Raw genomic sequence first — 15,793 nt, forward strand, 5'->3', positions numbered from 1 at the left:
GCTCCTGTGCTATCGAATAGGGGATCACTACCAACGCAGTAGCCATGACCATGGTTGCTGAAGCCAACAGTACTGCTGATGGTATCTGGCGCTGCCCCTTGCTTGGTGCCGAGGGTGCTGCATGCATGGGTCCCAAAGGCTGGGCTGAATTCAATGGTGCCAGTCCCAAGTGTCTATTCTTGCTCTCCTTGCTGTAGAAGGTACCAAGGCCCTAACACAGCAGTGTCTCTCCTTCGTGCACTGGGACTTTTCCTCTAGTACTCGCAGGGCTGCAGAGTCCTTTGACTTAACGTTATCGAGTAAAGAAGTTGAGGCTCCAGAGACCATAGATCTCGCCAGGGACCTGGACTTTCTTGGAGCTGGCTCCTTGAGGAGAGTCTCCACGCTCCTCTTTCTGGAGCCTTCCCTGAAGCCTCCAAAGTCTTCCCTTTCTTAGGGGAAGCCTGCGCTCAGGGAGAAGCAGTGTCAGATCTGTCCGGAGACAGATGTACGTTGGTGTGGGGAGTGGGGTGATTTCTGACCTGACTCAGAAGCTAGCTGAAGGGAGCGATCCATCAGTAACAGTCAGTTTAAATCTTTCTGGTTTTCCCTGCCCTGCATTTGAGGGCGAGGCCTAAGTTGTATTTCTGGGAGATGTGGGACTCCGCCAAGCAATGGACACCCTTAGAGCGGCCATCGCTCACAGGGATAGCCTCTCGGCAGGAGAGGCAACATTTGAAACCTGGCAAGCCTGCTATGCCCTGCCAGGAAAAAATAAGTCTCCCCAAAGGGTAAGAAAGGAGTAAAACAATCCTCTACCGACTATCTGTAACTATGCCAACTAACTAACTAGATAAACTATCTTAATCACTATAGATATATTAGAAGAGCAAAGGCACACTCAAGGCGGGTACACCAGACTCCCTCTCAGGGCAAGGTGACGGAGAAGGAACTGAGGGCAGTTCACACCCCCCCATAAAGCCTCGGTTTCTGGCATGAGGAAGCATAGGGCGCATGCACGGGCCAAATGGACACTGCTAACTGAAAATCTCCAATCAAGGGCTTGAGAGGCACATGTGCACCTGAAGTGAAGTGAAGCACCCACAGGGACACTACTCGAAGAAGAAATAAGTTTTAAAGCGGCACTGTAAACTTGAACTTAACGAATGAGAACCTGCAGGCAGTGTTGTCGAGCAGACAGTTCCCAGCCTAGTGCCCCGATACCTGGGGTCAATTCCCATGTCTCCCACGGTCCAGCTGTGTGACCTTGGGCAAATCACTTCCTCTCTCTATGCCTGTTTCCTCTCCCGCCTCTTGTCTGTGTAGCTTGTAAGCTCTTCTTATGAGTTGGTACAGTACTTGATCTCAGTTGGGGCCTAAGTGCTACTTAATACAAATAACACCAAACGACAACTAAATTCCAATTTCTATAGAATAATGTAGCATTGATCATATCACATCAAGCCACTGGGCTACCTAGCCCACCATCCTGACTCTGACACTGGCTAGTATCAGCTGCTTCAGAAAAAGATACAAGAAACACAAGTGGACAGTTATGGAATATCTTCACCGTAGGGGAAGTTTCCTCCTAATTCCCACTGGTTTAAACTTTAGCACTCAATATATTAAAGGAGATTTAAAAATTTCCTTCAAAAAAAAAGATCAAGCGTTTTTCTGCTTCCTTGTCAATATTTATTTATAAGTCTTCTCAGCAAATCAAACCGACTCTGAGGTATAATCAATAGAAGTGATGATGCACAAAGTAAATAGGCTGAAAACCTTCCCCCCAGAGAAATTACTGGTTTTTGCCAAGATGGATAAAAATCAATGATTTTTTTTTTTAATCAGTTTTTATTTAAAATTGGATTTTTTTGATAAAATGCTTTTTGAGGAAAAAAAGCTATCTAAAGATCCTTTTAATTAAGATATCTTTGCGCTAAAATGTATCTCATCATCGAATAGGAATTATTAATTCTAATTCTATAGTATGAGACAATATATTCATGTAATGTTTAAGAAAAGTTTTGTAAATGAGTTCCAATAGTTCATGGATTAGGGACCCAATCTTATGGGGTTCCACAGGCTTCTGTATAGATTATTTAGGTTAATCTTTCTATCGACCAATGGGACTCAGTGCTCAGTCTAGAAGATACCATCAGAGATGCTTAGTTTTGCAGTTCTCAGACTGTGGATTTGTGTCTCCAGAGGTAATATGCTTGTTAACAGCAAAAATGGTTTAAAATAAATAAATAGAGGTGAGAAAAAAAGACCTCAACAATATTGTCCCTCTGCAAATTTGTGTACACAGAGTCAATCCCTTACTCCTCTCTAAAAGTGCAAAGTTTAAAAAAGGTCAATGACTAGAAGATTGTTGGGGGTGGAACAGATCTGGACAAGGAGAAGAAGTTTGGAGATAAATGTGAGAAGCGAGGGACATATGCTTGTTTTGTTAAAATATTATGTGTGTGCTGTTGAAGAAAAAATTCAGAACACTTAATGTTGTTGTTTAGTTAAATAAAACAATTTAAATGTGATGTACTCCTCCTCCTTCGGCATGGGAAGAAAATCCTCCAAATATTAATGATTAACCTGTTGAATTGGAGATAGTTCACTTCAATTACCTTTGACAAATGAAATAACCAAACAATCATTCATTTTCTGATATAACTGTAAAACTAATCTGAAAAGTTTTCAAAATAAATCAGTTTAAAAATGTATAGTGTGTACCTTCTAAAAATGAAATCTACATCTATCTCTGAGTTGCGAAGAATATGTATTAAGTTTATAACAAGAATGCACTTTTATGTAGAAAACCATGATTAAATCAAGTCTTCCTGACTAGTGATTTAAATCCTGATTTAAATCCATTTGATTTAAATCAAAGCCACTCTGGTTTTTGCTAACTTCTTCCAGCTGCAATGGTCATAGTAGGTATAAGATTTTTAGACAGAAATGTGATTTTTCAAGTTGACGGTATCCCTTCAAGTATTGCTCCCAAGATTCAGTATATGCCATTCATGTCAGTCTCCTAAGGAGCACCCGTAATAAAAGAGGGATTCCAGTGGCTTTTGGGGAGTCCATGGAAAGACTCCCATTTTCTTTATTTCAGGCCAATTATGAGATGGGTTGGAGAGCAGGGGAAGTCAATAGGGAATTCTCATTTACAGGATACTCAGATTAGGAAGGTTAAAGGTGAGGTCAGCACCATTCCGTCCAGATCCCACAATGGCTCTGTCCTGCAGCTGACCTGATCAGCTCTTAAAATGCCACATGAATATTGTGCTTTTCATCCCAAGTGCTTTGAAAACTATACACAGGAGTGAGCGCTGTGACCTCTGAGCTGAACCTCACCTGCCGCCCACTACTGCAGAATCCCACCGCACAAACAGTTTAAGAGAGGAAGTGAAGAACACAGTATCCACTTGAAACTGCTGGGAAACTTTAAAGAGGCAACTGAGAATCCAAATTGGCATTTGGCCAGGACAATGGGGTCAACCTCCTAATTCACTGCAGAAAGTAAAATGGAACCTACGGTCAAGAGCGGCCAGGTTTTACGTCTCATCCAAAAGACCTCCAGCCCCACAGAGGCCTAGAGTTGGGCAAAAAAAAAATAAATAAAAAAATTGTTTTCAAAAAGTAATAATTGCAAAATGGTTTTTGAACAAAAACAAGAAATTGGAAAGAGTGGAAAATTTCTACCAACGAAAAAAAGCAAACAAACTATCCAAACACCAACGTTCCCCTCCCTCCCCACAAAAAACAATTCTCTTTCAGGGTTTGGTTGTTTGTTTGTGGAAGGAAAAAGACAAAACTGTTTTCACAGGAAACGTAGGGAAAATGAAAATGTTTCTAAATTTCCCACGCTAAAGACTGTGAAGTGCTCCGATATGATGGTAATGGGGACCATATAGGTACCTAAAATAGATAGCTGGAGGTCCCCCAGCCAACTACTGACCCAACCTCTGCTTGGAGATCTGCGAGGATCACAGCACAAGCTCGTAGAGTGGGATTCCCCCATTAAGTTTTACATCAAACACCAGAACACAACTGAATCTGTCCCTACAGAAATGCTGAAAGAAGAGATGTGGTGGGGAATGTTTAGATGCCAAATCATTAGCAGAACATAGGTTTAGGCATAAATTATATATAAATATCTATTACAGCAACATTATTAAAAGCAGTGTTCTCCATTATTTAACTGCTCTGAATTTCTCCACGTCCCTAACACCTAAAGCCAGAGGGCCTGAACTCGGGACTCACCAGCCTTTCCCACACACTAGGAAGTTGGCACATACGGACTTAACAGAAGTCACACATTAGCATACCCTTCGCAGAGCACGGTGGGTTAGCAGTGGATGATCACAATCCAGCTGGTGCCCCCCAGCTCCCAGGGCAGGTGGTGGCATGTGGATCAGTTGGCAGGTCCCCATGCAGCCATGCCACCTAATGCACAGGGGAGGGATCACCACCGTAAGAAGCAGAGTTCCTTCTGCTGGCTGCTACACCATGGCTATCGTGGAGTCTTCAGCGCTGCTCTCCTGGTCCAGGCCCACCCGGCGGATGGACGCCCTGTATTTCTGCCTTCCCAGTTCGATGACAGTTTCAATCTCGTCTGCAATGTCCTGGCGGCCACTCTCCTTCATGGCTGTGATCAGCTTCTCCACGCAGTTTTGGTCGTCAGAGTTTTGCTGAGCCCAGGAGAAGAGCATGTTCAGGATCTGACTATCCAGGTCCTCCCTGAGGAGAGCAAGAAGCACAGAAATAACAAACCCACCATCCCTCACGGCATTTACTTGCATCTGTGACTGGGTCCGAACCCCAGAAAGTGCCATCATGCCACAGTAAGATGACTCAGTGGGACTCACTACCGAACCCTTAGTTTTCAGCTGAAAACTAAATTATTTTGATATGAAAATACTGCCACAGTGTCTCAAGTTCCCATTCTTGTCAACAGCATCAACTCCCTGGTCAGACTACATCGCCCAGGATGCACCAGAGTCTCCACTCTTGGAGAGATGGGGTAGTGCATCATGGGAGTCCCTAACCATGATGCATGACGGGAGATATTATCCTGCCGGGCAGCCCTGCCCACAGAGATAGGGCATAGGAGGCACCTAAACTACAATTCCCGTGAGACACTATGGGAGCATTTCCAAACTGACATATTTCAGTTTTCAGACAAAATATTTTAGGTTTTTAAAACAAAAACAAAACATTTGTGACTTTTTTTTTAGTCAAAACCCCAATTTGCCCACCAGCCCTAGTGGAGATACTCCTACCCTGGAAATGTGTTGGTCCATGGGGCCACCATATCAATCTCTGCACACATGGCTCACCTGTGGTTGTATCCTATTCGTTCGATCTGCTGATAGGGTAGTCCCAGGTTCAAGCCAATGGTTTGCCAGTCAGCTCCAATGCGCCCAGCAATGCCAAGTAGATTAGCTTGTGTCAGGTAGCCGGTCTCGGCATTCCCCAGGTTCAGAGGAGGGAAGGAGAAGCCATTCTTCGGCTCTGAATGCTCACCCGAGTGGGATTTCAGTTTCTGTTTGATGGGAGAGAGAGTGACAGAAGTACTCCTGGCTGGAATGATTTCCTTTTAAAGGGGTAGTGCCAAGTCATTTAGTTGAACTTTACCTCTTTGCACCTTGGGGAAGTAGATTTAACATGGACTCTAGGGACCCAGTTGTGTGAAGTGCTGACCACCCACTGTTTAGCGGACTCCAGTGAGAGCTATGGATGCTCAGCACCCACAATCACAGCGTGAAGCAGGAAATCCTTGCCCTGTCTTTGGAGACTCCCTTTTCATTACCAGTTGTTTCCCCGAGTACATGTCCCTCAGCCTTCAGGGAGCTCTTACTCTAGGCCCCAAACCAAGGCTGTGCATGTACCAGAAGTGGGACTGCAGTCCACAGTGCTTACTCTGGAGTAAGCCTTACGGTGATGTTCAAAGAAAGACAACATTTACTGGTTTGAGCCTGCTCAAGAGAAATAAAACTTGCCATGACACAGCTTGGCCAGCCGGGTCCCTTTAAGGCACCCCTGGCTCATTCCAGCACACTTCAGCACAACGGTTTAATCAAAATGCCTTTGAGCTGCCATGCACTGGAAAATCCACCTTCTCAACAATACCCATCACCAGGGTATTCATATGCAAGACAGAAACTGTGCTCAGGTCTAACCAGTTTCCTCCTCATTGAGCTCCCTCATTCACTCAGAGCAACAATCTGTCCTCCACAACATTTCATTGCATCAGTGCCAGCTCAGAACGGTGCAAAAGGGAACAGGACAGGAAGGTGGATAAACTAGAGAGAGATGGGGAACATTTCCAGTTACACACTTCCTTGGAGAGGAGGGGAGCTATCTCACAGTGGTGGGAAAATACCCACAGAAAGTGCCCATGGCTATTTACAAGAGCTTCACTCCCAAAAGCAATTGTGCCTGGTCACCTTCAAGTGATCTCACCACCAGCACTCTATCCCTCACACTTCAGACACGTGAAAGCACGTGCACAGCTATTCACTCCTCCACCCTTACAGTCACATGGCTGCATGCGCACACACTCCCCCTTTTCAAAGGAAAAGAAATTCTTCATTTTCCACCATGCAGTTTCTGCAGACGACACCTCCGGCTGTAGTCCATCCCACTCTTTTCAGGGCTAAGTATGGGAGACTTCAGTTTAGCAGACAGACACAAATATTTCCCCATCCATGTTAGGCTTCCCCGTAGGTGACCAAGTAACTCACAGGCAGTTTGATTGGCAGAGTAGCCAGCCAGTGGGAATCGGGCCCTTTCCTCTTCTTGGTGGCATCTTCAGGGACATTGTCTGGAACTTCGCCACGATAGAAGGAGACCTGCACAAGCAGGCGAGATCACAGAGTAAGACCTAGAGGCCATGTCTATCTATGCAGCTTGTTTTCTATTTGGCAAGGATGATGTAAGAAGTTTCCCACCCAGTCCCTACAGGAGACCACACATTCCCCACTTGGCGTGCCATCTGCAGTTTGATTGAGTGGGTGCCACTGGCAATAATACAAGGATCCACCACAGAGTCCAGCCCCCTCTCCCTTACTGCTAATAGGCCAAGAGTTAATGTTAGGCAGATAACTCTGGGCACCAGCCTGGGTGATAAGGTGACCGTTCGTATTCAAGTCACACTCTCCTCTGGGCTTATTTTACAGGTCAGTCTCTGGTGAGGAAAAACAGAAACTCGATTCACTGACATACTCAAGGCTCGGGCGCTGCAGCAAGGGAGGCCACAGCAAAGGCAAGGACTGCGAAAAAAGAAAATGAGGCTCTTGGGCTGGTGAGCACTATCCCCAGAAACTCACCTGTCCTTTCACAGCTTGGCCTTTCCTATCCACTTCAGCAGTCACATAGATTTCCTTCATGTTCTTCAAGTGGGAGTAAAAGATGAAGGAGATCCGTCCATCCACACAGTCTGGGCGGTCTGAGCAGAGCCAGGGAAAACCCATCAATTGATCAATGTACAGAAAACCTTCCTGCTCCGAGGCAAGGGCTACATCAGCAGCTTCCCAGACCAGAACCCACTTCTCCCTATTTTCTGGCTCATCCCATTCTGGGACAGGGCTGCCACCCGTGACCATGGAGGAAGCAGATCATGCAGGAGCAAAAGGAAACCAGCCACCGGAGGAAGAGGAGTTGCAAAGAGTACAAAGGGAGGAGAAGATGTTGAGGTTAAATATTGCATCTGTCCTACCCAGGAACGGATCACTAATGAGCAGGGGGAACCAGCTGGAAAGTGACTCCTGTTTACACAAAATAAACCATCCGTCTCTTTTACATTTCCTTAAAGGGGGTGGGGGGGGGGGGAGATATGAGTAGGGATAAAGGAAAAAGTAATGCTGCATATGTTGCCTTAGGACTGTACCATCCTGCCAAATACCTGTGACAAAGGGTAGGTGAGGGCTCCTGGTGCCCTGAGACTAGGCTACAGAGTCCTGTGTGAGTCAGTGGTAAAGGGTCCGATTCTGGGTTCATCTTCCCCAGGGCCAACTGAGAGGGACTACTGTCTTTGATGTAGTCACAGTGGAATTACACCAGGGTATTAGAGATCAGGAGCAGGCTCAGAGTGCAGCTGTGACACCCCTTCCCCCCTGGCTGCCCCAGGATACGGTCTTATGGTTTTGGTCCCACCCCCTGTAAGCTGAGTTCGTGAGAGAGGGAGGTAAAATGAGGATGGCCAACAAGACAGATAGGCATTAAACTCCACACAGGGAGTTCTCTGGGCTGGACCGTTCCACGGGCTTTCTCCCCATAGAAATGGCTTTGTATGTAGACTACATCAGAAATGGATGAGACTTGTTAGAACAGCTAGCGTGTGCTCGGAGTACACAGGTCATGTACTCAGCTCACCTACGGAATAAATACACTGTACTAGACTGTACCCCTCTGGGGGTTGTTGTGGTTTGCTATGAAGAGAGCAGAGTCCAGCATGGTCCTGGAAGCAGCAACTCCACAGGGAGAATTCACTACCAAAAACATGTCCTGCCGGCCTCTCACTCTGTCTCCAGAGAGCAGAAGGACTGCTGCATTGCCCATCAGTTGATCAGCGTAGGCAGCAGTGCTATGTTCCGTTTGCCAAATCTGCTAAGCCAGTGGTTCCCAACCTTTCTGTGGGAACTGCCTATTGCTGCTCCCAGAAGACTGTGGCGGGCACCGGACACCTTGCCAGATGAGCGTGCCACCGGAGAACCCGCCACTAGAATGTCGCCAAGAAGCGGCAACGCTTCTCTGTGGCATTTCAGCAGGCGGTTCTCCGTCGGTGGCATTTCGTCGGCGGGGTGTCCTGCGGATGCACAAAAATGCCCTGGCGGGCGCCGCGGCACCCACAGGCACTGCGTTGGGGACCACTGCGCTAAGCAAATACAGAATGGAGCGGCAGCTGCTGGGAGGGAACTGAAGGCGAAAGGGACGGAGGAAAGAAAGAGCAGATTGGACAAGAGGGCTCTGCCATACCGGCATCGATGTTGATGCCCCGCTCGAAGGCTGCAAAGAACTGCTCTCCCTCAAACAACTCCACAATGTCAGAGGGCTCCGGGCCCTGGTAGCGGTCATGAAGCTTTCCCAGAACAGGATCGACCTACCAGGGATGAAAGCAACATGGGGGTCTGTTTAGGCTTTGCACATTCACAACCCCTCCCCCAACCCCCAAAAAGGGTCCAAGAAATTTTTCTCTTGCACTTTCAATTCAAAGAGTTTATTTTTCCAAGAGAAAAAAAACAAACAAAACCAAACCACACAATTCCCCTAAAGGTCTAATCTGTCATTAAAAAGTGACGGTAGCTAAGAATCAAGTGGCTCCCATGGCATGCTTACAAAACACATGGTGTCCAGGCACACAAATATGCTCCACTGTTTGTGGTGGGGGAGAAACAACTATTTATGTTAGCCTTGCTGTCAGCAGGACTAAATACCAGCATGGACTGAACTGTTCCAGCCCGTGCTGGCCTACTGTCAGAGTGGATAGTACTGCTCAAGTCTAGCTGGCCCTCCTTTTCTTACACTAGCAGGGTGCTGAAGCATATCAGTTGTAAACTGTCTAGTCTAATTCCATTTTCAGCTCTGGGGAAGGAAGCAGAGTGTCTAAGCTAAATACAAGTTGGGTCAAACTTCTATTTAGCTCAGACTCTCTCGAGTTTCCTCCCCAGACCTGAAGAAGAACTCTGAGTAGCTCAAATGCTTGTACCTTTCATCCACAATAATTGGTCCAATAAAGGATATTACCACGCCTACTTTGTCTCTCACATATCCTGGGACCAACTTGACCACAACAATGCTGCCATCAGAGGTTGAAAATTCCTTCGGCATCATTAGCCACTGCAGTGTCTGGGTGTTAGAGCAGATTAATTGTAACCTGTCGGTAACCCTTCAAAACCACTAAGTTATTCCCTCTCTTTTTCCCCCAACATTTAGTCGTGGGGAGATATTTTCCACACAACTCCTGTGCTGCAATGCCACTTAGCTGAGGCCAGGACACAGCCTAAATGTGTTGTGTCTCTGCTGAAAGCCTCATCCTGGGGCAGCAGCATGCAAACACCCAAAAAGACTATAAGCTCTTACTTCTCATAGGCAGTTTGAGTGAGGCTAACGCTGTGCAGCCTCTCTCACCCTGCACATGGATTTGGACTATCCTACCAGTGAACCCTCTGGGACGAACTTCCGGGGGTGAAATCCTGGCTTCAGTGAAGCTAAAATAGCAAGACTCCCGTTTTGACTTCAGTGGCGCCAGGATTTCACCCCTGACGCCCAAGGCTTGAAGTTTCCCTTCTGGTGTTTATGAATGTGTTTTATGTCAATACTGGAACACAAGAATTACACACAAGTGGGACCAGCCAGCCCAGGGGATTATAACGGGACAGCACAGCTTTCACCATTAAGTCGTCAGGCTGAACTAGACTGGCGATCGCTGCACCAAACAGCTTTGTGAAATACGCTCTAGCTCTGTCCACTTCCCAGCGGGCCAGTGTCCCTGGCGCAAAAACCACCATTGCAACAGGAACCCTCAATCAAACAGCCGAGGGCTAAACGGGCAGAGACATTTGGTGAATATGCCAGGCACAATTGCTCCCATCGCCCCCTCTCCAACAGCTCTGGACTGAGGCCCCTTGGCAGGGCAGCGCGTGCAGTACCTTGTGCTTGGGGACACACTGCAGCAAGACTTGCTCAGGGTCCTTCTTCCTCTGCAGCGCTATGAAATTCACCTGGTACAGGCGCAGCCTCTCGTACACCTTCCTGGCGATGCCACCAATGTAGGTCTTGGTAGTATACCACAGCCAGTACCTGGGGAAGGAAGCAAATGAGGGAGGGATCCATCTGCCAGCAGAGAAGCCAAGGGCAAGGATGGGAACCTGAAGGGGTGGACCTTAAAGGGACGCTTCCTTTCTATCGAAGAGGAAAGGCAAAAATTAGGAAAATCTGGATTTCAAGGGCGCTGAGTTGAAGGCACCATCCTGTCCACTTGACACAGGTTATCCTCCAGAAAGCAGATTCCCAGCCCAAGACTGAGCGAGAGAACTTACCAGTGAGGGGGAAGGGTTGCATCAGCAGCCTATGGACGAAGGAAGGATTCCGGCAGCTGGGAGGAGTGGTGGCCGGGAACCTCACTGTTGAATGGATTTAGGTTCTGAGTGGGAATGTACTCACTTGAGCATGGCCTCTTTAAAGCTACCTGGCCTACAAGGGCAACCACAAATCTGCTCACTGCAATCTGGTGGGATGTGAAGTGAGGAGAAACAGAAACCGCCCGGGACACAGAAGCAAGCTTTTTTTTCAGTGAGGCTGTACTGTGCACCGAGGAATTGGGAATATTAACCGGAAGTACAAAGCTTCGGCATTCCATCCTCCTTAAGGGGAAAGAGCAACCTTGGCAAGGCGCTGGGGGCTGGAAGGGAAACTGGCAACAGCAACAGCACAGCCCCTGGTCTGGGGGAAAGCGCAGCCATCCACCTTCTAGCCTCTTCTTCAAACACTGTCCGTGAGCGGGTCAGAGCTCACCAGGAGAAGTGGGTGACTTCAAACCGCGCGTAGAGGTGGGTGAACTCCAGCACCACCTGATTGGTGATGTCATCCCAGGTTTGGGCTTGCAGGTTGCCGTGAAGAAGATGCAGCCTGGAGCGATCTAGGGTGAGACCTAAAAATCAAGAGACACAAGCCGGTTTAGTTTTAGATGAACATGGATTTTTTTTTGCCTTGCTTGTTGCTTTACAAATCCAAGTGCAAAGCAGCTGGAGCCTTAGGGGAGTTGTGGTTTTTTTTTTTTTTTTAAAGCCACAATTGCTTACCTTTGGGAAATGCCAAATTCCAGCTCAGCCAGGCCACTTCTTTGAAAAAGACCAGCCCTGAATATCTGATTTGCTATTCCAGTGGGACTCCTAGCCTTAATGTGTCAGCCACTTAATTACCTCCTAAGCTGATGGATTGCATGACCTAAGAGGTATTTTTCTACCTCTGACTCCTATATGTTTGTACAGCACCTGGCACAAAGAGGCCCCAATCCTGACGGGGGCCCATGTATCCCAGGGGCCTCTTGATGCCAACTGGCAGGGGGCACAGGAGGTGCCTACAATTTTAAAAGGGCTTCCCTGGACCCGATGTCTACATAATAGAGTGCCAAAGGGTGGCATGTGAAGTCTCTACCAACAACCAGTAACACAAAGGTCATCCTAATTACTGTGAACAAATGTACAAAGCAGTTATGTAACCATACTGAAAAATACAGTCCTAAGGTATGTAAGTTACAACAGGTCACCAGAAGGTGATAAATGTGCTCCTATCAGGCAGAAGGGAAGAAATGTATCTGTCTAGTCATGTGTGTATTGTCTGTGTCTGAGTGGAGAACTAATTACAGACTGAGCCAAATGCTAATCAAGAGATTGTGAAGTTGACAAGAAAAAAAAAAATCTCAAGGGGAAAAACAAACAAACAAACAAAAAAAACAATCAGCATCGGGAACATCCTGTTTATAAGTAAAGACTGAGTCGGGGGGGGGGGGGGGGGAGGGAGAGATCACTGGGGGTACAGAGGTACACCCTGGATCTTTCACTGAGGGGGCAAACTGAAGGGTGCAGCCAAGCCTGGCTAAAATACACTGGAAGGATTTGGGGTGCGTCTAGCTCTATAAGACATAAAAGTAACTCGTTAAATAAGTCTAGGTTCTAGAATGCGAGTTATAATTTTACTGTATAGGCAACCGTTTGTTTCTAATATGCGGAGACTTGCTATTATGTGATTCTCTTCTCTGTGTTAAATAAACTTGTACCTGTTTTCACTGTAATCGTCTGTACGTGCTATGTGATAAGCAGAGCTGTGAGATGAGGTGTAACTGGTAAGCTGGGGGGTACTGTTCCTTTGGGAGCAGTGGATCTGTGAATTCTGAGTCTCTCCAGTGGAACAGGGCTTGGACACTGCAGGGGGAAGCTCAGAGGACTCAGGGGCTGGTGTGTGCCTATCGCTAACCTGCAGAGGGACAGCGAAGCCCACATGGGCTGACAAGGAAGTGCTTGTGTTGCCCATGGCTGACAGAGTTGGGGAGCTGACCCATGGCAAGTACAGACAAGGTTTCCTCACACTAAGGGCAGGGGGAAGCAAAGTGTCTCACAACCCTGAGTACCCCTGGAAGCGTCACAGCCTGTTGTGCGCTACGCTAACAGAAACAACAAGAAAGCCAAGGGAGATCAAAGGGAAACCGGAATTAATAAGCTTAGACAAGCGAAACTTCTCCATTTGCCAGGGTCCCCTCCTAGACACCACCCCCATCTCATCCAGACAAATGCCTCTGAGCAAGAAATCAATTTAACCAAAGACAAATTGTCAAGGCAATTGTCATTGTGTGCCATTTCAGTTGGCTGCATTAGGCCTCACTTCCTGTCCTAAGCTATATGAAGTGAAGTTTGAGCCTCAGTGAACAGCGACCACGTTATAACCCCATGCAGACAGCAACAGGCACTCTGGGAAAAGCTGCAAATTGGCTTCTAGCTAGGTTAACAACGCTCTTGGGCAAGAACTGTCTTTCCTATTACTCATTTGGACAGCGCCTAGCACAATCTCAATTGGGGTTCTCATGTGACGCTGTAATAATAATAATTCTAGACTGGGGGAAATGGTGGGTGCATAGCTTTACAGCTCCCCCCTTCACCTCCTAAAGTCCACAACCATCGGCAACGGAATCACTTTTCCCCCCCTGCATTTAATATTCATCAGAGATTATTCTACAACTCTCTTCTTTTAATTCAATACCCTTATGGATGCTGCTCCATCTCCAGATTTTCTATAAAATCCCCAAAAGCAGAAGCTATCAGACAACCCTCTGGCAGCCAAGATGGCTGAGCAAGGAGATGCTTCCCTCTAAGACTAGCAACACCAAGGGATTCAAGGGATCAAATCAGGGACACAGGAGACAAAACAAAAAACAGAATACCTTTCTATATGCCGATGACATTCTCCTAGATTATTAAAAATTCCAGATCCATTCCAAACACCCTACAAATGATAAATGTTGGCAAATGCTATGGCTACAGGACAAACTGGGACACGTTCGAAGCAGTGACAATCCCATGAGATCTAGTTGTAAGTGGCTTCTCCTATAGGGACATGTAGATGTTAACAGACAAACCTCAGCTATCTTGGCGTCCTATTCCCTAAGGAAATTAAAAACATAGTCAAGGATAACCTCACCCCATTAACCATGCAAATAATAAGCAATTTAAATAGATGGCAGGCACTACTTCTCCCCCTTGGGGGAAAAACAAACAATTAAAAGGAATGCCTTTCTCGGGAGCCTTTTTATTCTGAATTCCCTCCTTTTCTATAGTCCTCCCTTTTATTTTACCAAAATCGACAGGGTCAAGTCCTTCCTGTGGGGTGCTGGTAACAAACTAAAGCAGCCTTGCAAAGAGTACAGCTCCCTGTCAAAACATGCAGTTTGAGATTTCCCAACTTTAAACTTTACCACCAGGCAAAACATTCTTAGCCTCGCAGCACAGTGGCTCCTTCCCTTATGCTGTCGAGCCCCAGACTGGCTCCAGCTGGAAGCAGAATTGGTTGCTCCTTTTCCTCTTTCCCTTTCCCACGGTGCTGCACTCACATTACTACCGATTCGCTACAAAACAATTACCAGCTATTGTGGAGGCAAAAATCCCCAGCGTAGCAAGTCTACTGAATTTAAAAACAATCCTCTTCTACATACCAGGGTCTCTGGTCTCTATCGAACCTGAAACTCTAGCAGGCAATCCCATCATTTGGAGAGTCTGGATTAGGAAAGGGATTTTGACTATCAATATTAAAAGAAAGGTTCAATCTAGAGTCTAAGAAGGAGTGGCAATATATCCAACTTAAACAAGCCATCTCCCATCTGTTTGGCCTTCGATACCTGCAATGCCTCTGACCCTCCTGAACTGCTCTCATATCTCCAAATATTACTCTGATTGCCAAGACCTAGGGCACAACACGATATGCACACTTGGCCAGCAATCTGAATTAAATATAGATTGGAGGAGGAACTAGGCCAATTATTGTCTGCTCATCAATGGAAACAAATTTTAGCCAGTGCTTCAAACTGTTCCTTGAACCTCCATTTAAGATTAATCCAGCAGAAAATCATACAGGAGGCGGCTCTGGATCACTCTCCCACTGTTCAAAACAGGAGCCACTAAGTCAGACAAATGCTGGCGCTGTGATTCAAGAGGTGCTAATTTAACCCCTGTGCTCTGGGAACGTGTATGTTTTGGGCAGAACTTAATTGCAGAGTTAATTTTTTCCAGTGAAACAAAATTGGGTTCCCAGCTAAACATGTACTTTTAAACCAAATGGACGTTAACTGGAAGCACCTGAAAACCTGTGGCTTAAGCAGAGCACTAATAATTGCTCAAAAGGCTGGTACTACAAAAATGGAAATCCAAAAAAATGACCATCAGTTGAAGACTGGCGCATAGACATTGTAAGCCTGGCTGCCATGATGGGCTGAGATTTCCAAAACAGATTAAAGCACTGCTTAAAATCAATGGGAACTGGGAATCCAAAACAGCCATAACATTTTTGATGAATACATTGTTAAATGTACCAGAGATCACCCTTATTCGTCTAGATCCTGTATTAAAAGACCACTTCCCAAGCACCACCAGGATGTACCCAGTCCAATTTTGCTTTACCTTTATTAGGCGAATGTTACAGCTGAACAGCAGCTTGTCAGTCTCTGATGTTGGTTCACAATATAATCAATCAGTATTCTGCGCACTGCTGGAACCTAAATCTTCACATTTCCTGAATTGCTAGGGTTGGAAAGCCTGACTCGACTTGC

The 15,793-nt window shown here is 46.5% G+C and overlaps 1 protein-coding gene across 5 annotated transcripts in view; it reads right to left on the reverse strand.

The window, feature by feature from the left end:
- Positions 1 to 454: 454 nt before the first annotated feature.
- Positions 455 to 15,793, reverse strand: part of PIDD1 (p53-induced death domain protein 1) — a 37,372-nt gene continuing 22,033 nt past the window's right edge. For all 5 annotated transcript variants that reach the window (XM_043549047.1, XM_037899585.2, XM_043549049.1 and 2 more), the window contains exons 10-16: positions 11,494 to 11,629; positions 10,629 to 10,779; positions 8,956 to 9,079; positions 7,308 to 7,426; positions 6,723 to 6,830; positions 5,316 to 5,521; positions 455 to 4,716 (exon numbers count right to left, since the gene is read on the reverse strand). In XM_043549047.1, the coding sequence (XP_043404982.1) occupies positions 4,479 to 4,716; positions 5,316 to 5,521; positions 6,723 to 6,830; positions 7,308 to 7,426; positions 8,956 to 9,079; positions 10,629 to 10,779; positions 11,494 to 11,629 (1,082 nt within the window). In that variant the 3' untranslated portion in view covers positions 455 to 4,478. The remainder of the gene's footprint in view (positions 4,717 to 5,315; positions 5,522 to 6,722; positions 6,831 to 7,307; positions 7,427 to 8,955; positions 9,080 to 10,628; positions 10,780 to 11,493; positions 11,630 to 15,793) is intronic.

This window comes from Chelonia mydas, chromosome 6, assembly GCF_015237465.2.
Source record: "Chelonia mydas isolate rCheMyd1 chromosome 6, rCheMyd1.pri.v2, whole genome shotgun sequence".
NCBI lineage: Eukaryota > Metazoa > Chordata > Testudines > Cheloniidae > Chelonia > Chelonia mydas.